At 38.2% G+C, this 24135-nt stretch overlaps 1 protein-coding gene across 7 annotated transcripts in view; it reads left to right on the top strand.

Moving 5' to 3' along the window:
- Nucleotides 1-24135, top strand: part of DENND1B (DENN domain containing 1B) — a 260389-nt gene that overhangs the window by 164816 nt on the left and 71438 nt on the right. For all 7 annotated transcript variants that reach the window (XM_057726003.1, XM_057726001.1, XM_057726007.1 and 4 more), the window contains 2 exons: nucleotides 4194-4319; nucleotides 16369-16470. In XM_057726003.1, coding sequence (XP_057581986.1) covers nucleotides 4194-4319; nucleotides 16369-16470 — 228 coding nt within the window. The remainder of the gene's footprint in view (nucleotides 1-4193; nucleotides 4320-16368; nucleotides 16471-24135) is intronic.

Genomic DNA, 24135 nt, shown 5'->3' with positions numbered 1-24135 from the left:
TTATTAAGAAGGAAGGGTTAATTTTATTGTTTAAAAAACTGAACATTAGAAGGATTAAAGAAGCGTAAGGATTTAATATCTGATTCATACAGTGACCATAACATGTTTTATGAAAGAATAAAAGATTTTAACTTTGTAACTTTTTTCTAAAGAAAATAATTATTTGAAGCATTAGCTTTTCTGAATGTATGTAGTTTCTAGAGGACAGTTTAGTTAGGGAAAAGGTTTCTTAAAGACATGACAGGGATGTTTCAGGTCCTGTAGGTTCTCCAAATATTATTCCTGAACATCTGTTTTTACCTTCTGTTCTTTACCCTGATGTTTCTCTTTGTGATCCTAAAAAATAAAATTACAATTTATGGGTTATAGTGGTTGATTTATTTTTACCTGAGAAGACACAAGAGAAAAACCTGTCACTTCTCTGAAGAACTCAACTCCTGTATGTCAGCTCCCTTCCAACCCCCGGGTGGCATAACTGCTTCATCACTCAACTGTGTGCACGGGGCTTGCACTCTTTTAGTTTATACCTGTTTGCTGTGTTTACTCATGTAATTCCCTCCTTTTATTCATAGTCACTTAGTGCTAAGAGGGTAAAAGTGGAGAATTGGTGGTAATATTATTCATGTTGCAGTGAACTCCCACTGTGCTCAAACCCAGGTTATAATTTTTCCCATGGACGGCTGCTTAGAAGCCTGGATTCTCATTGTATGAAAGGAATTAGAACATTTGATAAGAGCAGTGAAATGATGTTTATTCTGAAGTTTTTTTCACTGTTTGACTTTTTTTTGGGGGGGAGGGTCTAGTATGATACCTAATTAGACTTTAAAAATAATTTATATACAGACTAAAAAAGTCATAATAAAATAAAATATCAGTTCTGAAGTCATCTTTAGCAACTGGAGATTGAAGCTTACTTAAGAATAAAAAGAGAAAACAGTTGATACTTTTTCAAGATCACATGATAGGATTTTACAATAATAGCCATGTGACCAAGGTTCCAAATGCTTTTCTGAATTCAGTTATATGTGAATATAAACTTTAGGATCTCATGGAAAGGTGTACATTTATTTCATAACTAAACTTAGATGTTTGGAAATTAAAGTAGAAAATGCTATTTCCCAGACCAAGTATTTTTAAAGTGCAGAAGATAATCACCTTTTTTATAGATTAAAAACTGCTAAAAGCGAATTAGCACTGCGAAGGGTAATGGTAACTGGTGATAATTTACTCCAGTGGTCTAAAGGACAGGAAAATAGCAAGGTTGACACGATCATTTTATATTAAGAGTAATATCCTCATATCTTAAGCTGACTGTTAAAAAAAACCCTTTCATTTCTACAGACTGTTTTTGAGCACTCACTGGTGTGTACAGAAATGCATAACTCAGCTGCCCTTCTGGTCTTTGAAAAACAGGAACCACCTCAGACCTATCGGCAGTCGAAGCCCACCTGGAGTAGGTCAAGGAAGACCTCTTTATATGCAGAGTAAACACTTAACCATATTTCTAGCTAGGCAATTTTTTAGTCTCACATGTCTGTATGAAATTAGATAGAATAGCATGGTCCAATAGAAATATAACATGAGCCACATATGCAATTAAAATGTTTCTAGTAACTGTGTTAAAAACCAAAAAGAAGTAGGGGAAATTAATTTTAATAATTTATTTAACCCAGTATATTCAAGATACTGTTTCATCATATAATCAATAAAGTTATTAATGAAGTATTTTTCTCTTTTTAACTCTTCAAAATCCAGTGTATTTTTTTTTTTTATACGAAGAGCAAATCTCAGTTTGGACTAGTCACATTTCAGGTGCTTGTGTGTCTAGTGGCTACTGCTCTGGACAGTTCTAGCACAGGTATTTTCTTCTTTTCTGTTTTCTATAGAGCTCTTGAGTGAGCTCAGGAACTGTCACTGATTAATTTTGAAAGTGAAGGCTACGTGATTATGGTCTGGCTAGGAAGGGCTTGTGGCAGGGTGATGAATGCCCTGGGTAAGTTACGCAGCGAGTAAGCAGTCAAGGACGCTTGACTTGCCTCCAGTCTCTGGGAGCGTGTGTGTCATGATTGTCCTGAGGATTCTTGATTTGTGGAGAGCTGAATTTTTGTCACTTTCAGGTTTTGTAGAAAAATACATCTTGAGGAATTTTCTTTTGCAGAGATATAAGCCATGACATCTTAAAATGTTTTTTGTTTTCTAAAGTAAAATTAAAAATAACCTAATTATTTTCTTTTTTATAATACTTTGGAAAACTGGAATCTTATTCTTTCCATCATAAGGCTTTTTATAATGAAGTACATGTATTGATTTTCATTACCATTGGTTTTTTTTTTTTTAAAGACACCTGAAACTTAAAAAAATAACATTATTACAAACTTCAAAATAAAGGACATTGTCAGAGGTTTGTTTTTGTATCCTTCAGCTGTATTTATTTTTGAATATGTGAGTTACCTAAAAATGTACATTTATTGAGGTTAGATTTTAATAATAAAAACTTCTTCTTAAATGAATCCTAGTTTATGCACTTTGTGAGCTAAATGAATTAGGCTCTAAACTTTTATCTGAATCTATGGAGCTTGGATATAAATTGAAGAGATCACAGCTGTGGGGAAAGACCTGCACTGCAAAGGCCTTTCTGCATAGATTATGAACATCGTAACTCAATAATTTTTTCAAAACTATGGTTATAATTGGACCCAATGGGGGTCTCTGTCTTTGATCAGATCACAGTAACTGTGACTTTACACTGGAAAATGTCACTACTGTGAAGGTTTATCACCTGTAGAGCTGGTCCTTCCTCTGATGCTGTGTTCATTTCTCATTAGCATTATTCAAAGTTTAGTTGTTAATTAGGTTGACACTTCAATTACAGTCATCACCCACAAGAGTAGTCAAGACTGCTTGTATAAAGAAATAGAAATATTCCTTCTTGCATATATATGTAAAGGAGGGATGACATTGTTTTCTTATCTGGTAGTAAGGATGCGAACATGCTCTGTTAAGGGAGCATTCCAAGCAGAATTTGTCCCATCAGTTTTTTCTTAAGAAAACTGAGTTTCTACGTGACTTCATATTCCCATGTAGAGCATTGATAAGGAGTGTATTTGAGCATCAATCGTATGTTTTTAATGTACGGGGTGTAGTTTTTATTATGTGTGAAGCAAATTGGTCAAATGAATTGGATGCATAGGAATAGATCACATCACCTCCCCTTTAAACACTAAGAGTACACATCAGGAGGTTGCTTGCTCATAGAAAATATTCATCTAAGTGAGGGTTGCTCATAAATAATACGCATCCTCTAAAATACACAGAACCTGAAATTAAAGATGCAAGTGTAGGAAAAATCACCACAGATGTAGGTACCTTTTAAAATTATGCGAATTCCTAGATAATATATTTTTCTTTGATTTAAAAACATTATTATTGTGATTACTGGTTCATAAGGCAGTAACATTGAACTTGAATCCTGCATGTGGTGGTGGAAAAAACTGGACAAAACTGGGTTGAAATCTCAGTTTTGCCACTTAGTAGCCAAATATTGAGGGCAAGTTGATTCACATGTTTTAGCCCTCATTTCTTCATTCATAAACGGTAACGTGAGTACCTTTTGTAGAAGGCTGTATCAGGTGAGACAGTGTCTAATGAGCACACCATTCCCCACACGGGGTAGGTTCTCAGTTACGTTAACTTTCTCCCCTCTTTTTATCTAGTAATGTTGAAAACTATTTAACAAGTGACTGGAAAATTATATATACAAATGAGGCTTCCAAAAGTAAAATTAAATAGCAAGTGATCCTGGAGGACCTGGAACAAGTAACCTTAGTAGCAGAAATGAACGCTACCCAACCGGCTTCGTCTCTAAACAAGTAGACACATGTTGTAATTGCTAAAAATGTGCAGAAAAGTGGCTCACAAGCGGTTTACTGTAAAATAATTAAAGCTTATTTATGTCAAGAGGCCTTGGGAAAAAAAGAGCACCACCCAATTTGCATTAGCACATTTCTGTGGGCCCCTGCCTTCCTTTCAATTAACACACCAGCAGGTGCTCCCTGCGGTGAGAAGATAAGCTATCCAAGGAGGATGAGGCGTGGGCTGACCTGCAGATGCTGCGGTCTGCCTGCTGATCGGGCTCGTACCTCGCTGTACCAATTTCTGAGGTGTGAATTTAACGGTTCCTCTCTGTCACACAGGTCTCGGCCCTGAAAAATAAACTGAAGAAGCAGTCTACAGCTACGGGAGATGGAGTAGCTAGGGCCTTCCTCAGGGCGCAGGCTGCTTTGTTTGGATCCTACAGAGATGCACTGAGATACAAACCTGTAAGCATTTTATTCCATCACTATTTTAATTTGCTCTTGTGTGGTTCTTTGGAATGGGGCAGAAAAAGAAACATTTTACTATCCCACCCTAAAAAGTAGCACAAAGGTTTTTGAAAGTCCAGAATCATATGCTTTAAAGCATGATGTTCCATCTCCAGTTTCTTGACTTTCTGGTTTTAGTTCTTTTACTAAATAACCCTGAGTTAATATTTGCCATGTTCTCTTGCATAGCACCTTGTTTATTGTCCTAAAATTGGAATTCTTACCTCTTAACTAACTAATGAATTGTGTTAATGCAGTTCAGAGTCACTACCCAGTCTCATTAAGATTACTAAGAAATTAACCAGACAATTGGATTTATTAGAGTTTAGAAATGACAAGTATAATGGGAACGTTTAAACATATTAGAACTTGAAAATTTTGCAACATTTGGAAATTTATTGTCTTACCAATTCATAACACTTTTCTAAGTGGCCTATTTAGCTTATCCTAACTCATTTTGCCATTTCTCTTTAGCTTAATACCTCCAAAATGATTACTATGTAGACTTGTAACCCAAGTTGTTAGATGGTCCAAAAAAGTATAAAATGTATTTTTTTCTCTCTGAGTTACTGGTTAAGTATGTTAGTCTGCTTGTATGAAAATGATTACACTGCCCTTTCATGACCAGATGAATAAATGACTTCCTTCTTATTTGTAAGGTGAGACTTCTTATACACTGTCTGTCTACCTTTCAGGATTGGTGTGTAAATCCTTTCGTAAACTATGAGGCACTAAACGAACGTGAATGGGCCAGATGCTTTCTGAACTGACTTCCAAATTAGTAGTTCCCACCCAGTGGCTCCTGTACCTCTGAGGAGTTACTGAGTTACAAGGAGAAGCCTGTAAATTTATAGGCAGATCAGCTACGGTCTCTGGTCTAATTTTCATGCTAATCTTTTTGAAATATGTATATACTTTTTAAAGCATTATAGAGAGCTCATAGTACCAGACATAATATACATATCTCACGTGGGGGAGTCTTCGAGAATTATCGAGTTACAGGGTCTAGTTCTTTAAAAGCCTGGAAACCAGTCATCCATACTACAGCAGAGCATATTCATGATAATTATTGAACATCAATTGAGATAGAAAAATGGGTTTGAAAGCTGAAATTAATGATTGATTTTAGATATCAAATTTTTTGAAAGAGATTGGTTTCAAGTTTACAGTATGGGAGGAAAGTTGAAAATATCACTTTGCTTGAATTTTGCCACGTTTAAATAATTATTAGTCTTTATAAGCTGCATTTTTCTTCTCATTTTCCTTTTTAAATTTGTAAAGGACTTCAGATTTGGGGAAAGTGGATTGAAGAGAAAATTTCCTTAAATGATTTAAATTGCCAATGTTGTTAGGTGCCAGTTAAAATTATTAAAATATCCCATCTTTAACATGAATTACTTACTATAGTTTTTGTAGCTTGATTTTCTCCCTCTTTGAGCTTGATTGAGCAGATAGTAGGGGTACAAGATTTCAGTGACTCTGACTTTTTTAAAACACCCTGAAAGCCAGATTCTCAGTATCTGGGAAAATATTTAATTTTGTTAGAGAATATCTTTCCTGTTTGATCACATCTTACAAATTTATCACACCTTACAAATTTACTTGTTAACTTAATCTACATTCTTTCCTTTTTATATTTGATGTTTTCTGCTACCCTTTCTACTGTTAGTTCTTTCTGGAAGTTGGGGGATAGTATTTTCATTCTGTATGCCTTCACATTTCTTTTGACCCAGTCTTTGAATGAAAGCTTAATTTTTAAAGTATACCGAATGTATTTAGACATTTTTCCTGTATATTTTCAAAATAAGTAGTTTTTAAGGAAAATTACTGATTTATGGTATATAAAATACTTGTTGTTTTAGGTGTTATCTTTACAAATAACTCTCCGTTCTAAACTATTTAGTACATTTTATTTTATGCACTCTTTTTGGACATTAATGGAATAGGCATATATTTTTGATATATTTTCTGATTGATGTAAAAAAGAGAGAGCCAGGTTTAGAAGTTACAGTCATTCCGTGGTTTTGTCTCTTTTCATCATAAATATATTTCAGTAGTATCCTCTAGCTATTGAAGTACAATTGGAAAGGGAATTATTACAAAATAGCTTTTAATGGGTGTGAATTCTTTAATGAGATATCACTTTTTGAAATTTCATGATTTGCTCTTACACATAAAAAAATGAACCACTTTTTCCCTTACGTTTGACAAAGTTGAACCTGTTGATTATGTTTGTGACGGACCACAGTGTCATGGCCGTACCTTCGCCTGGCATTCGAGGCCCTCGTGATGGGCAAGCGGTCTGTGTCTTCCTTTACTTTTTTCCTAAACTTTGACCTCAATTCAGAGAATTCTGCCTGAGGCTCCAAATGTCCCAAGCTTCTCCGGCTTCCAAACTCTTATTTACAGTGTTCTTTCTTCCTGGCAGTGCTTTTATCTCTCTAGCTTTTAATGGCCATCTAGTTCCTTCCTGACCCTTGAAGCTGTAGTTCATACTGACCCTTTCTTTCTATGAATTGATTATCTTTACTTTCCTTAACACATTTCTTTTCCCTCTTTTATATATTATTTATTATAGCTCTTATATTATTATTATTACTGACAATAATTTATTAATTGCTATTAAAACAGCTGACCATTTAGTGCCCACTGGATGCCAGGCATTGATGGACCCTTTAAATTAACTCTTTCACTTAATCTCTATAAGCCTCAAAATATTACCCCTTTCATTTTAAACATAAGAAAAATGCTGGTCATGTTAAGAACCTTCACTAGAGCCCACCAGCTGGTGACGAGTGGAGCTGCACCTGCATCAGTGCTTGCACCCTTCCTGCTTCAGCCTGGAGCATTTCCATTCCATTCGGCCTCCATCCTCGTGTCATCTACTCCTTGAAATAAATTTTCTGAACTTAACATTTCTTCTATATGAAGATACATGGAACACACTCAGTATACATTTATGTAAAGACTGAACAAAGAATATGAAATCTTAGGAATTTTCTCAAAAGGGGCAGATGGTGTAGGCGTCTCATAGAGTGTGTATGCTGGGGAAACAGTTTGTTCCTCATGCTGTGTATTTCCATGCATGGTTTTGTGCACCTTGGGAGACAGCCACCACTCTAACGGCTTCTCCCTCTTCGCTGTGAGTCCTCTGCACCCTGTGCGGTGGCGCTGAGGAACCAGCTGGGTGCGGGCTGTGAGGGAAGGCCCTCAGAATGGTCCGAATATTCATCTTCAAATGCACATGCGAAATACCGCCCAAGAGTAACTTATTTTATAAATTAAGTGCTTAGAATGTCTGAGTGACACTTCTTAATATGTTACCACTTTTCTCCTAGTACCTAATTTACACTCTCTGAATGACACACTGGCATGATTGACAAATAAATTGTACTTGTCCTTAATTACAGAGAGAATTATAAAACTCCTTAACGTTTCTGAAAAGTGATTTTAATAAAATAATGGGTATTTTGCTGGGTTTGGATTTTAGTAGCAAGTTACCTACTTTTTAAGAATTCAGAAACGGGAGATGAAGCTAATGTGCTAAAGAAATGGAAGGAAAGGGCCCAGGGCACAGACGCTAAGCAGAGTGTGAACCTCCGTTCCGTGGCAGCCAGGGGTTTGACTGTGGGCAGACAGCCTCTCAGTGCTTCAGCGTCCTCATGTGTTTAAAAAAAGCAAAACAGCAATAATACTTCTTGGGTTGTTTGGAGGATAAAATGAGTTCATATATGTAAGTTACTAGAACAGTGCCTGGCATATAATTAATGCTCTATATCTTAGCTGTGATCATTAAACATGACATTTTAGAAGTAGTAAATTTGGTAAGGAGAATTCTCTTAACATGACTAAAATAAAGTATCCTCTGCTGATCCCACAAAAGAAAAACATCATCATAAACACGAGAATACTTTTCAGTGATTGCACGACATACCTGTAAAGGGTCATCATTTGTACCTCTGTGTACCTTTTGTGTCACAGACTACTAAAAATAAAAATCAAATTTTTGACCCACACTCAAAGCTAATGCTAAAGAAATGTTTGCCTGAGTTAAAATATTGCTTTAGGATATTCAGAAGCAGATACTTCATTACCCTGAGAGCATAGAGATTGTACTTAGATCCATTCCCCTGGGTATTTAGGATGATGTCGTTTGTTTCAAACACTCAAAGCTTTTCTGGGCTGCCCTGAGCCTTGCTAATGGATAAGAAGGAAATTCTTTTTAAAATAAAGATTAGCTGGTAATCTGGGCCCCTGTTTGAGGAGTAGGAAGAGTTGTACTTCAGACAGTTTTTGGATTATGTTTCTTTAAAGCATTATCAGTGAGTAATATTTTGTGATTAAGTTCAAGCAGTTTAAGTCCAGGATTGACATCCATAATTGAAGTGGCCAGTCACTAAGCCTTTGCCATTTAACAAGTTTGTAACCAGTAACTTGTTAGAGACTTTAGGATCCAAGTTGGACAGTTTATGTACTCACCCCTCGCAGTGGCATGCTTCCCAAAGCATGTGAGGTACCCACTCACATCATTACCCAACCTTGAGTACCCTTTCACCTTAAGATGGTTTTTACAGAAAAAGTGTTTGGTATTTGGCTTTTGGATGGAATATGGTTGCACTCTCCTTCCGCTCTGTTTTTTTTTTTTTTTTTAAGAGAGGGAATTTTGCTTTTAATTTTTAGCAAAAATGTAAAAATTCTTCACAACTAGTGTGGCAGGGAGAGCTGGACACTTGGCTATGAAGTGTTCCATCTTTATATCACTGGTAATATGTGTCATGAGAATAAAGAATGTTTGTCCTTAAATTGTGGGGAAGAAAAATGTATTTTTTCATGGTATGTATAAAATTAATACATAGATCTATTGATCTTTTAAAGTGTTCAGGTTTACCCAAAGTGCTAGAAACAGCTGTGCCTAAAAAAAATCAATTTCTTTTCCTATTTTAACTTGCTGAATCACAGGCCAGTGGAATATTGAGAAGTATGTTTTTTCAAGACAGATCAAATACCTTAGGATAAACTCATATAATATTATATATGTAAGAGAGGATTTTCATTTTCATTGTTAATAATTAGAGTTTATGATTTGAATATGAGAATTTTTCATGAATGATTTTCATCAATTAAAGAAGCCATTGTCTTCACGGTTAATAAACTCTGAGAGGAGATTTGGCATAATAATAGCATTGGGACACGTGGAAGAAAAATGCTACATAACCTGAAAAATCTTTTATTACTGTCTTCTATGAGAACCTAACTATATTTTAATATTCCCATGAGACGACTGGTAGCAGAATCTTTCAGAGATTGAAAAATGTAAATATACCATCATTATGCAGACACTTTTGCTTAGTTAGTTTGTTCTTCTTCTGTAACAGGGCCATCATGTCTTAAGTCTAAGGGCGTTAAGAACGCACTTAGTGTGTGGACACTTTGGATTTTACTTCACTTTTTTTGTACAGCAGCGTTCTTCCTGACACCTTCATTTTTTTTCGATGTGAACTTTTGCTAAGTCATTCATATTCTTAAAGCATAAAAATCTAGTCTATGTTTTAAGTATTTTCTTTTGCCAAGTTTCCTACTCTGGTGGACAGTCTAGCTCTTGAAACATATCTATTCTTAAAAACAAAGTAAACAAAAATGTTACATTAATTCAATAACAAAAACTCTGAAGCTGAAGGTAATAGTAGGGTAGGGAAAACAGCCCTATTTCATCCGTATCTTACCTGTGCCTTAATTATCCTATAAAAATAATTCAAATAGTAACTAGTAGGTGTTTATTAAACACACAGAACACAGGGTACTGTGTCGGATGCTACGGGGAATGCATAGATGTATAAGGATGTAGTCCCAGGCCTCAAGAATCCACAGATAAAATATAGAAAATAGCTTCTAATACAAGGCGGAAAATGAGTGCTAGAAGAAAGATACAAATGCCTCTGGATATTCGGAGGATGGAGAATTTACTTCGTGGGGTAAATCCTGTGGTCCATATTGGCCAGAATGATGCCCCGGCGGGCAGTTCTGAGGTATGCAAATGCCATCAGGTGTGAGTGACTTGCAGCTCCTGCCCCCTGGCTGGATGGCACCCTTTCTCTTCCCAATCTCTAGTCATCATACAAGTGACTGAGAGTGTCATTGTTCTGTGGATAATCATGACTCTGCTTTTTTGTTTTAAAAGGTAAATCAGTATGGGCTGTGGTGTTTTACTCTTGTCAGTGGCTCCTCATCGTGGAGTGCCGGTGTCTCGCTGATTCATCCTTAGAATGTGTTTGTTGACTGACATGCTTCAGTGTAACGGCAAGCAGTGCGGGTGGTTCCTTTCTCTAAAGTCTGGTCCTCTTCTCTGTTGTAGGAACTGCATTCCTATTCCACGACGCATCACGTTTGTCTCACAACTTTGCGTGCTCCTTTGTGTAACATCCTAGTGCAGAGGTTTTGGCTTTGATTCCTTTCTGTTGGCTCAAGGCTCTTCCATGAGCTTCACCGTCAATGTCAGAATTTTCCCATGAAGAGTTCTTCTTCTCCACTTTTTAATGTTTCTACCTGATTATTGTGTCTCCACTGAACTATATATTTTCTTTTTCTGTCAATGAACAATATAATTTTAAAAAATTATTAGATTATAGGTGAATATTTCTCAGTCGCATAAATCTTCATCCCTTAGTAGGGCGATCAGCGTAACTTTAATACTTAGCTCTGTGCAGATAATTCCTAAATATATATTAAACAACACATGTTCCAAACTTGAATTGCTAGCTTGTGTTACATACCTGCAGGTGACCTTCAGGCACCCTGCTGACCTTCGCTGTGCTAGAGGCCCTGCCCAGGCTGTACTGGCTGGTGTTTTTTTCAGGGACAGATAGCCCTTGGCTAAATGGGCGGTGCCTTGCCAGCCCCCCCACCCCCCATCTTCTCCACCCCTCCCACCGAGAAGCCCACGTTCAGTGACTGACCCACACAGGATGCAGGAAGCCAGCCCCCCTGCCGCAAGGCGGGGACCACACAGTTAGTGCTCTTCTTTCCACCTGAAACCGCATTCCTGCCTGTCTTCTTTCCCTGCCCTGTATCCTGTTCCTGAGAGTCCTCCCCCAGCCAGTCACTGGAGCAAGAATCCCTGTCTCAGGCTTGGCTTAGAACCCAACTGAGACACACGCCAGTACTGACTGATCACATTCTTCTTAAACCTGGTTTTTGTTCTGTATTCCTAGTCTTTCATAAATGATACTGTCTTCTGATCCTCAAGCTAGAAATCTGGAAGTCATCTTTGACCCCTGCTTGTCTTTTTCTTGTGTATCTGTGGTTCTTAAACTTTTTGTCTCCTGATGTCTTTACACTGTTAAAAATTATCAAGGACATCAGAAAACTTTTGTGTATGTCAGATGTATCTATCACTATTTACCATATTAGAAATTAAAACTGAATATATTTTAAGTATTTATTAATTTGTTTGAAAACAATACAAACCAATTAAAAAAGAAAGGAGAAAAAATAATTTTTAAAAATGAAAAGATAAAAACACAAACCTGCTAAGATTAACATAAAACATACTTTCATGAAAAATAACTACTTTTTTCTTTAAATTTGACCTTTATATCTTCATTGTTATTTTCTTTTAATGTTTGTTTTTGTTTATTTATTTGGCTGCATTGGGTTTTAGTTGCGGCACACGGGATCTTTAGTTTTGGCATGCGAACTCTTAGTTGAGGCGTGTGGGATCTAGTTTCCTCACCAGGGATTGAACCCGTGCCCCCTGCATTGGGAGCACAGAGTCTTAACCGCTGGACCACCAGGGAACTCCCAAATAACTGTGTTTCTAAACAAAAAATTTAGTCAGAAGAATGGCACTATTTTACATTTTTCTAGATCTCTTTACTGTCTGGCTTAAAAGAAGCTGGCTGGATTCTCACATTTGATTCTGCTTTCAGTCTGTTCCAGTATCGCAAATTATGAATCCTCTGCAAAGCTCTGTCAGATCTCATGAGAAAATAAAAGTGAAAAGGGCAAACAACATCTTAGCATATTACAAAAATAGTTTTAATGTTGCAGACCCTATGAAAAGATCAAGAGTCCCTGGGCCACGCTTTGAGAACCACTGCTGCGTATTGGTTGATCAAGAAGTCCTGTTGATGTTGCCATGAAACATTTAGCAACGTAATTAACGGCATGAGCTTCAAACTCTCACAGCCCGGGTTAATCTGCTTCAACTTTGTGATCCTCGGCTTCCTCCTCTGTAAAACGTAACAGTAATCACAGCCTATGGTACTTTTACAGATTGCGTGAAATGGAGTAAATAAAATACTTGGCTTAGTCTCAGATGCTCAGAGATGGGATAATTTGGAGGTTGAGAGCATAGAGTGAATCCTGCCTCCGACACTTCCAGTGCTGTGCAATCTCGAGCAGGTTGCTTCAGCTTTACGGTGTAGTTTAGTCATGTGTGAAGTGTGATGAGAAGCCTGAGGTTTGTGGAGTTAATGTGTGTGAAGTGCCTTGTGACAGTGCCCGGCACCTAGTGAGTGTCACACAACATGAGCTGCTGCTCTTCTGTGAGTCGTGGTCTAAGTGCCCTACAGACGTTAGGTAGAGAGCGTCCTTACTGTTTCTTCCTTTCTGCTGCGAGTCCCTCGGTTCTTGCCTCACTAATTTTGCGCTATTAATTGATCTGCCCTTTTCCATTGTTTTCTCTTGCTTATTCGCTCTCTATTCTAAAACACGTACACACTTCTTTTAGCTGCTTGAGGTTTTCAAGGAGATAACTGACGTCTCAGAGTGTGGCTCAGGCCTTCCCCAGGGTGGCTCAGCCTACCCTTCCTCTCCCCCTGGTACTGTCTGTAACTTGCGTCCAGTAGCCGTTAGGCCTCAGCCAGCCTCTTATTATCCCACTTTGGTGCTTTCTCTAAGTCACACCCACCCCAAGCACACTACCCACGTTTTGTCCATGTCTGTCCTCTCTCAAGACTGTCTTTTCTGTCTGTTTCATAAAGCTTCCATTTATTTTCAAAACCAGCCCACATTTCCTCCGTGAAGCCACAGATGCCCCCAGATTAAACCTTTCATACTGCATGCATAAACTGGGAATTTAGTGGCCACTGGACATACAGTCACCTTACTTGAAACAAGATAGTTTTTGAGAAACCACTCAACCCTAATCATGATTTTTAATCCGATCTTAAATCAGAAGATCCTAAGCAAAGTTCCTTCTTATCACGCCATCCAACTCGACTTGGATTGAAAAGAACTCACACTGGGGAGTCAATTATACTCTGTTTCATAGGATATATCCCAAAGATGACAGCAGCTGGGACTCTTGTATGAATACAAGAAACTTTAGAGCTTTGTTAAACAAGGGTTATTTTTCTTTCCCCTGAGAGAAAATTCTAAGATGTGCCAAGGCCCTGTCTTTGTCATATCATCGAGATTCTTAGTGACCAAGCTGTTGAGCTGAAGGTTCAGTTGGAAGCTTTTACTGTGATCGTTGTTACCAAGGGTGAGTGGACAGCACATTTCCCTTTGCTCCTTCTCTGGAGAGACTGCCGGTAATTGCAAGGTTAGTGAAGATAGAGCTCTTCCAGGTAGTTCACGTTGGCTGATGACTGCATCATGCCCGAGGCTTGAGAAAGCGTCATAGACTTTGCTCCATCCTTTCTCCCTGGAGACTTTCACCCCCGTCCTCTGCTCCCTCTAGTCAGAAGAAACGCTTGCTTGTAACATCAGAAGTCTAAGCTTTTCAGCTGGAGATAGAACTTTGTATCTGAGTTGACGACTATTCTGCAGTGTTAATGACAACTTGTAGAAATATTATACACTATAACAGAATCTCTCTCGCGTGTTTGGGGGGAAAGCCATGAAATAAAAACTAAAATTATCAATAGTCCTGATTTCTTTGTTAGAGCAGTGATATAATTGGAACTGCCATTAGAGACAATAATTTTGTTTATTTTTAACATTTCTATTTGCTTTTGAAAAGATGATATGTTATACAGAGCAAGGCTTTAGCTCACTTGCTGTTTCATTTATTCACTTATAAAACAGTTATTGGGCTCCCAGTGTAACTAGATATATTCCTCATGCTAGGGATTCAAAGACAACACATCTTCTTTACTTTTAAGAGGATTGCTTGTTTGTTGTTTTTTACCCCATTAGATTGTAAGTTTTATGATAGTGGCAAGTATGGAATATTTTTGATTATCCAAAGTATATTTTTGTAAATTAATCCAATTTTAAAAATATGTATTTAAAAATCATTCTGTAGTGCTTAAGAATGACAGCAATCAATATGAAAATGTATCATGTTAGTTTCATTGTGAATCATTGGCTGATGGCTGGTGGTAGGTGGCATCAATTAATAGATTATTGAATTGTCTTCTCTAATTCTGAGTTTGAATTTTATTTTCTTCCCTCTATAGCAGTGCTGTCGAAGAAGACTTTCTGTGAAAAAGGCAGTGTTCTGTATCTGTGCTGTCTGATACAGTAGCTGCTAGCTACTTGTGGCTGCTGAGCATTTCAAATGTGGCTGGTGCGACTGAAGAACTGAATTTTTAGCTTTAATTTTAATAAATTTAAATTTAAATAGCATTAAATGTGGCTAATGGCTGCCCTGTGGAGCAGTGCATTAACTTCCGGCAGATAGTGGCAACAGCTGAGTTATACAGATTGTTCGTCCCATTATTTTATTCATGCAAGAACCGGTGTTTAGAATTTTACTTACAGATACCTGTAATCAAGGCATTAAATTCTTCCTTAAAATTAAATTATAATTAGTATTTTTTCAAAGTTCTGTTAGAAGGTAGACAAGCTCAGTTTCCCCCTTTTTACTGCAGTGTAAAGATGCTACAAGATTTACATGATTTCTGAGATTGGGACCCATGCGTAAGCATTTTTTGTTTGTTTTGTTTCCTAAGTGATTTCAGCATGCAGCCAAGTTCAAAAACCAATAGCCTAAATCAGTGGTTTGCAAACTTGAGTGAGCATCAGAATAGGGAGAGGACTTGTTGAAACAAATTACTGGGCTCCACCCCCAGAATTTAAAATTCAGTAGGTTTGCAGGGGCAACCAAAATTGAGTGCTTAAAATGTGGTTATTTAGTTCAAATTGAGATGTATGGTAAGTTAAAAATACACACTAGATTTCAAAGATTTAGTACAAAAAATGTTAAATATCGATTTCATATTAAAATAACACCTTGTATCTAGCGGGTTAAATAAAATATATGATTAAAATTTTAAAAAAAGATGCTACAAGATTTACTGTAAGGACTGAGTCATTGTCACTACTCTCTGTTTTCATTTTGATCATAAAAATCCGTTGCATCTGTGTGGATGGGCTGGGGAGGGAAGCAGGAGATGGGGGATCCGCCCTGAGGGGTGATTCATGAGTCTCGCTGGGAGCAAGTAGACGCTGTGTGTGGAATTAAAGGCCCCGTGATCTGGGGGAGGCACATCTGCTGGGGCCTGAGCTGCCACAAGACGCTTGCAGAGTTGTGATTGCTTAGTGACTAGGATAAGTTCGGGCAGATGCCACGTGGGACTTACCTAGAAAGTATCCCGTCAAGATTGTATTTGCAATCATGAAGAGAATGTGATTGAAAGACCTCTAAATTGAGTTTAAAAGAACTCATACTATAAATGGCAGAAATCATGCAGCCATTTTTATAGTAACAATGTTTTCTAATCAGGATGAAATATAATTGCTGGACTTTTCAGATATGTGTGCCCCCTACCCATTTACAATTAGGGGATTATTCTTACTTCAAGGGCTTGAAAGTACGCATTTTTAAGAGCCCAAGGGCTCCTTGATTAGGAAGCTATAGCAGATGCTTATTGGTCGAGGAATATTTCTGCCAGCCTGAGCTCCACCTGTTATGTGTAAGGGTCTCACTCCCTGTACACTCTGAGCACCTCCAAGTTGGTTCTGTGTCTTAATGCTCCTTTGTGATCCCCCCCTCCCCCCAGGTGCCTCTTCAGTTAGGCTGGTTTGCTCTGACATCCCCAAATTCTTTGTTTCTACGCAGGGTGAGCCCATCACGTTCTGTGAGGAGAGTTTCGTCAAGCACCGCTCAAGTGTCATGAAACAGTTCTTGGAAACCGCAGTTAACCTCCAGCTTTTTAAGCAGGTAAGAGTGGACCTCCACGTTTTGTTCTGTAACAGGATTATGGACATGTAATGGAAATGTGTAACACATTTTGTCACTGTAAAATTGTGTCCAAACTTTGCTATTAAAAGCTTCCTCATGGGAAGTTGCTCAGCTGATGGTTTCACAGAGGAGTAGCCACGCACAGCAGATACACCGTATGACTAGTTATTAACGGCATCTTAGCGGGCTTATCTTAGTGTGCCGGATGGATATGGTAAACAAACTGAGTTTTTTAATAGGAGCATCTCAATGCAATCCAATTCATAAGAACAATTCATAAATACGTAACTTTTCAAGCTTTGTAGGATTTTCCATAATCACAAGTTAAAATCTCAGAAAAAATGTATAGTCCTACTGTGTGTCTTGATTTCTGGCTCAGAAAATATAATTGTCATTTCAAAAAGCAGCAGCTTGACATCGGAATTCAGAAAGCTTAGATGCAGTGTTTCTTTTAGCCCATTGTGTGATCATGGCAAGTCTCTTAATTTAGGCTTGCTGTAGTTTCCGTTTACATAATTTAAGTTCTTAACACTTATTTTTCTTTTTCTACATGACAGTTTTAAGTGTGAAGTTAGCTATGTGAATTCAACATTTAATGGAGACCTACAGTGTGTTGTAAACTGTGCTCAGGTCCCCAACGCAGACGTGAATAAAAACTCAGGACGCCCTTGAGGAGCGGACAAGCTAATAGAAATTCCCTTGACTGTTACGAGGAAAGAGAGCAAATGACTCATAGCAAGCTTCAAATTGAATAAAGGAACCAGCATGTTGACAGATCCAGTACTAGTTACCTATATTCTGAGGAAGTTTTAAAAAATCATCTGAGTTAGAGAAATGCTCTGTGGGGGATACACCTGTCTTCCAACATGTGAAGTTTACCTTAAAGAAAGGGTTAGTTTTATCCAATACACAACTTTAAGGAATATAAAGAACCAGGTTTGGCAGGTTTCCGAATCAAAGATGTCTTGTGAATTTCCAGGGATGGAGTGGGTTCCCTTTGGAGCGCTCTGTCTCTAGAGGGCTCCTGTAGGGGCTGAGTTACTTCCAGGGTTGGGCAGGATCGAGTGGTGGTCTGCAAATGCTGAAGTGTGTTGTACAGTGCAGTCCCAGGCTAGTTGTCCTGTACATGCTTGTTGAATTAAGTGTTAGGTCCCTTTCTGTGTTTTTGTTAAGAAGAGATAGTTGTACCTCCCATTGTCAAAACTGAGTTGTGAAGCTCAAACTATATGGGGGTCAAGGACTGAATAGATGGGTAGAATGACATGAGATTCTGTAACTAGAGTCTTATTGTTTGATAAAGTTCACACATGGTCATTTTTGTAAAAATGAACTACAAAAAGCATATATTTAGGAGCCAGGTAGAGTTGGGTTAAACTGTGACTTTGTCACTCAGTAGCTTTTTGTTCATAAGTGTGTTTTTCTGTAAAACAGAAGCCTCCTCCCCTGTTCCACAGGTTGTGATGCAGTTGGTGTGAATGACACCTGTGCATTCTCAGCTCGACAGTGCGTGAAACTTTGTGGAAGCTCACAAAGTTTAGGGTCTGCTGCATCCTTAGAGCAGTTACAGTAACAAAATACATATCTATGCAGGATTTTTAAAAAGTATAATTTGGTCAGAAAGGCTAAATGTAAAATATGAAAGCAGTCAATCAAAGTAGAACCGAGTATACAGACAACTTGGATAGTTTCATGTATGCCGGCTGACCGTGTTCCTGAGCTTGATCCTCTTTTATGAACCTTAAGGAAGTGATACTTGAAGGTATCCCTGAAAGGACTTGAGATTCTGTGGACAGCGTCACACGGTTGTAAAGGTGAGTCAGGTCCAGCATCCGCGGTGCCACATGGACCCCGGCGCTGACAGCACAGTGCTGTGTGCTTAAGGATGTGTTAGGAGCGTGGATCTCCTGCTGTGTTCTTACCGTAAACAAGAACGCATAGGGATGCAAGGACACTTTTGGAGGTGACGGGTATGTTTATCACCTGGGTTGTGGTGAAAACAGGGTGTATACATCTGCCCAAGCTCAGCAAAATGTCTGCATTGTGTGCAGTTTTGTATACCACTTACACTTCACTAAAGCTTAGGGGAAAAAGGAAAAACAAAAACAGGAATCTATTTGTAAAAAATTTACCAACATAGCTGAATTCTCAAAGACACTACTGATCTTTCTGAAAGAATATAAGCATATTTAATAGGCACACATGATTCATATCCCGACTATGAGTTTGTGATCCGTTATGGTTCAAGAACTACGCAGACCCTCTCTTCACTTAACAATTCATGTGCATCAAAATGGAGAGAACATGAACCCAGGAGAGAAGCAAGTAATTTTAAGGTAAGAACTAAAGTGAACTGTTATTTCAGATAGTATGGCAGGGAAGGATCCAGAGCTCACTGATGTACTGAAACAGTTTAAAATGCAGGATTTGAAAAACATCCTGTGTTGAGGGTCACAGGAGACAAAGCCCAGCCCAATGCTTACTCTCCAAGATGAGAAGTGTGGTAGGAGATTCAGCTCCCATAAATCTGGGAAGACTGAGTGTAAAGCTAAATAAGAAATAAAGGTGCCCCTTCCTCAGGATTGTACATCTGAAGCTCTGGTGCTAAGTGGAGGGGAGGAAAGAGCACTGCTGAGAAGTCACCACTCACCAGCATGCACAGGACTCTGAAACCTGAAGTAATAATTTCTGATTTGGTCTGGCCGAACTCAGGTCAAGTGAAAAGTGACCCTAACTCTTAGTGCCCTCAGGCTCCAGGCAGAAGCAAATACACACCCCCCTTGAGGAGTCCACCTCATCCACGCCTCAAAGAATTCTCCCAGCTCAGATTCCCAAAGAGAAATTTCACTGTTGAAAGTCATTAAACATACAGGGAAACAAGTCATGAACTAGAGCTGGCAGAAACAGCAGACAGAAACTGACTTGCAAGGACTTCAAATACTGAAATTATACGAAGTAGAATATCAAATAGCTATGCTTAAGATGTTCAGAGAAATAAAAGACAAGCTTTACAAATGTTCAGGGCATAAAAACTTTAAAGAATGTGAAGATAAATTTAAGAATGTAACAAATAAACTTCTGGTAAGGAAGCATGTAATTTAAATGAAAGGAATTTGATGGGTTTAATAGCCGATCAGCTCTAACTAAAGAGAGACTTGCTGAACGGGAAGATATATCTGAAAAATACCCGGAATATAGTATGGAGGGAAGAAGAAGATGTAAGAGGTTACTAGACAGGAAGGGTGGAGTGGGAATACCTGAATTCCATGCAATCAGTTCTGAAAGGAGCAGACAGGAAGTGGAGGAGAGACGCTGGTTGGAAGGACAGGGCCAGGGCCAGTGACGTGCATACTTTATAAATTCAGGAAGTCCCACATCTCCAAACTGAGGAAATAAGAATTCTGCACCCACACAGTGTATTCAGCTCTAAAGCATGCGATAAAGAGGGAATTTTTTTTAAATAAAAGAGAAAAGACATTACTTTCAAAGAGCGAATACAGGTAACTTCATGTCAGCAGCAGTGGAATCCAGAAGAAACTGCCATATCTTCAGTGTGTTGAGAAAAAAGTACCTAGAATCCTACGCCTACTAAAATACCTTTTAATTGTAAGAGTATCATGAAAACATTTCCCTACAAAAGCTGAGTTTGCCCTCTGTGTTGGCTTTAATGATGTGTCCACTTGGGGAGGCTGTGGTCCTCAGTTATTTAATGAAATGCTAATCTAGGTGTTGCTGTGAAGGTATTTTTACATATGTAATTTAAATCCCTAATCATCAGGCTTTAAATAAGGGAGATTATCCTACATAAACTGGCTGGGCCTGTCGGAAGCCTTGTAAAACAGGACTGAGGTTTTCCTGAAAGAAGCTCCACGTGTGGGTGGCAGCACCCGCCCCTGACTGAGGTCCCGCCCGCCCCTGGTCTGTCCTTCCCGACTGTCTGTGAATTTCCAACCTGCTTGGCCAGCCCTCATAATCCTGTAAACCAGTTTCCTGCAATAAATCTCATGTGTATATATGTGTATCTGTCTGTCTGTCTATTAAATCTCTTACTGGTTCTGATTTTCTGGTTGAACCCTGACTACCACACCAACAGGAGAGAGAAATTCTTAAAGAAGTACTTTAAGAAAGTAATTCAGGGAGAAAGTTTTCTCAGGTATGAGATGGAATGTCTGAGATGCAAGAAGGAAGGAAGAGCAAAATAAATGGTAAATATGTGAATTAAATTTAACCAATATTTACTGTATAAGACAGGCAGGTTCTCCCACACATTCAGGAATCACATGGTTCCAACTCACATTCCAAAAAATTCTTGTTTTGATTATGGCAAAAGGGAGACACTTCAGTTTGTTTTGTAAGGCTAGGATAATCTTGATTCTAAAACCTAAGACAACGTGAGAGAAAAGCATTATAAACCAGACTCACTCATGACCACAGATGCAAAAATTTAAACAAAGTGTTTTCAGCCGATTCTAACAAGGTATGGAAAGGCTACTGCTTCATGAGCAGGCTGCCTTTATTCCAAAAATTAAATGGTAGTTACACATTAGGACATCTGTGAATGTAGTTTATTGCGTTAACTGAGTATAGGAGTAAAATCATTAGATCATCTCAACAGATGCAAACATTTTTTTCATAATATTCATGATATTCACGATAAAAGCAAAAAGGCATGATTAAAGATGCTTTCAATAAACATCATACTTAATATTAAAACACTAATGTTGCTCTCTGAGAATGTTTCTATTACCATTGGAACTCCTCACATATATAATTCAGCCAAAAAAGTATAAATATTTAGAAAGTAAGACACAAAAATAATGTTATTTTTATTACTTTGAGTATAAAGACAAGTTATTTAGACATAAAGCATAAAGAAAGAGCTTAATAAATTTGAAATTAAGAACTTTTGGCTATCCAAAGACTCCATATTTGCAATACCTGTGAATCACCCAAGAGTTTAGAATCTAGAATATAAAAAAACAAACTCCTGCATGTCAGTAAAAATCATATCCAATGTAATTGTGCAAAAGACTTGGATAAGCACATGCAAATGAAGAACCTGATAAAGATATATGAGATGTTCAGCCTCATTTGTAATCAGAGAACAGCAAATAAAAAACCATGAAATATCACCTCAAGCTCCCCAGATTGGCCCAATTCTAGAATCCTGAAAATCTCAAATTATGGCAAAGACGTGGAGCAAGGGACCACGTTTCAGCTGTTGATGGGAGTGAAAATTTGCACTTGTTTGAGAAAACACTTTGATGCTACCACTTGAACATGCAAATTTCTTCTGACCCAGCAATTTCACTCTTAATTGTGCACCAAAAATCATTTACTAAAATAACTCGCAACAGCAAAATACTGGCGGTAATCTTAGACATTCATGAGTATTAAGATGATTAAATTGTTACATTCATACCGTAGAACAGCTACACAGCAGGGAAATGAGCCGCAGCAAAACTGAATGTGAGTGAATTAAATGAAAGGAAGAAATCACTGAAGAATTGATATGATGACTCCTTTTATGTAATAATGTCCAACAGCAAGAAAAACTAATGTATTATTTAGGGAAACATTTATGTGCTAAGACTCTAAAGAATGACAAGGAAAGGATAAGCTGAAAGAACTGTGATGTTTTCTGTGGAGAGGGAATGTTCTGGTAGTTGGCTTTATCATTCTTAATTAAGCTATTAATTACTTAAGTTATTATTTAAATTATTTCAGTATTGTATAAAAACATAATTTTTACTCTTTCTGGGTTCGCCGGTAATAGACTGTGTTTTCACTGACGGCTGACTTCTTATCCTCTTTAGGCCTCAGTTTCTGCATCTGTAACATGAGTTAGACTAAAAGGTCACTAAGTCTAAGATACCTTTCGGCTCCAGCATTCCTTGATACTGTGGAATAAACATAGCTTAGACGGATGATAGTAAGTTCCATTTGGATAAATTCCTCTTTAGATAATGGATTTGGAAGGAATCCCAGAAACCGCTTCTTAAATCCACGGCTCTGACAGCACCATCTTCAGCTTGCAGCTTTATGGGGATTAAGCCATTACTTTTAGGTCTCTTACTTTAGTCTCATATTACACCAACACAATAAAGGAAATTATTTCCTTGGGTGTTGCTTGTTATTAAGGCCACGGGAACTAAAATTGTTTCTGCTCATTTTACTATACTCTTTCCACGGCCAAGGACCGTGGCTGAACTCAGTGTGGGGATGTCAGAGCCCCGTCCAGAACCACAGGCCTGTGGGATCTCCATGAGGACAGGCCCTCTGTTCACTGCAGCCTAGGTCACTATTGGACATCTGGAGCTCAATTATGTTACCATACATACATTTTTTCCCCCAAATAATTCTGCTTGTCCATATTCTAACTTTATCAGGGAGGAAAATGATAGGGAAATTCAAATTGAAAAAACCTCTTTCAGTGTTCCTCATAGGTTATATAAATGTGTTTTTGTAAAACTTTCCCATCCCAGGAAGTCTCCCACAGACTGGAAGAGAACGCTTGTTTTTAAAAAGAATGGGTGTGTGGTTTCTCCTGAGAGGGTAGTCTTTGTTTTCACAGCTGTAGCAAATAGGAAGAGTCCTCGCTCTGTTCTTCCTAAATGCTTGTTTATTGGCATGTTAACTACTCGTACTTATTAGAATACTCATGTTCTTTTTATCTGTGATACAACGTTCTTTTTCCCTCCTGTTTCTTTAGGCAGTTCCTCTAGGGTCCTTTATCACTACACTTGCCTCTGTCTATATCCTAGATGTCTCCATCCTCAGACTTCTGCGTCTCTAACTCATACCAGCTCATTGGGCTTCCTTATGTAGGACCATCACTGCATTAATACCTATTGTGATAAGTCCTAAATGTGTCTTTAGTCTAGACCCATGCAAATGCCTTGTGTGTGTATGTGTAGGACGTACCTTTGTGTGTGTGTGCGCACCTGTACATATACACACTCCCACACATGCACGTGCACTGCCAACATGCATACATGTGTCTGCACATACACATGCTGGGCCCTCCTGCACCCCTTCTTTTGGAAACTAGTTCTACCCTGTTGTCTAAACCAGAAAGTTAAGCGTCTTTTCTCGTGCCATCACTACCACTCTTTCTTGCACCCAGTTTCTAGTTGTTTACTATATTCTATTGATTCTTCTGTCTGAATATTACTTAGGTTTACCTGTTTTATTCTCCCCAGTTTCAGTGTCAGAGACTTGTTGGATAACCAGTTTGTGTTCTTTTATTTAGCCCCTCCTCCCCCTGCCGCCACCCCAGCCATCCTCCATTCTGCTTTGAGAGTGTTCTTTCTGAAAAGCAGACCTCATGTCTTTTTCACTGTATCTAGGATGACGTTTAAACCCTAGCCTGGCATACAGAGTCTGCCGTCTTCTGGCTTTTCTCTCTCGTCTTGTCTCTGCTACTTTCCCAGATACTGGTACTGCAGCCATTCCGCGTGATTTGCTCTTAGGTCTCTGAAAATGTCACGTCTTTCTGCGTCTAACTTGAATTGTGATAGATACTTAATAAATAGTGAAAGAATGAATGATGGTCATTCTGAATAAATAAAAATAACATTTATTGAATATTGACTTATGCAGTGTACTGTTTGAATGCTGTATCTAATCTAGTTTAATCTTCACAAT

Source organism: Hippopotamus amphibius, chromosome 3, assembly GCF_030028045.1.
Source record: "Hippopotamus amphibius kiboko isolate mHipAmp2 chromosome 3, mHipAmp2.hap2, whole genome shotgun sequence".
NCBI classification, from domain to species: Eukaryota; Metazoa; Chordata; class Mammalia; order Artiodactyla; family Hippopotamidae; genus Hippopotamus; species Hippopotamus amphibius.
Note: the sequence above shows the minus strand (reverse complement) of the source record. Positions and strands in the feature narration are given on the sequence as shown.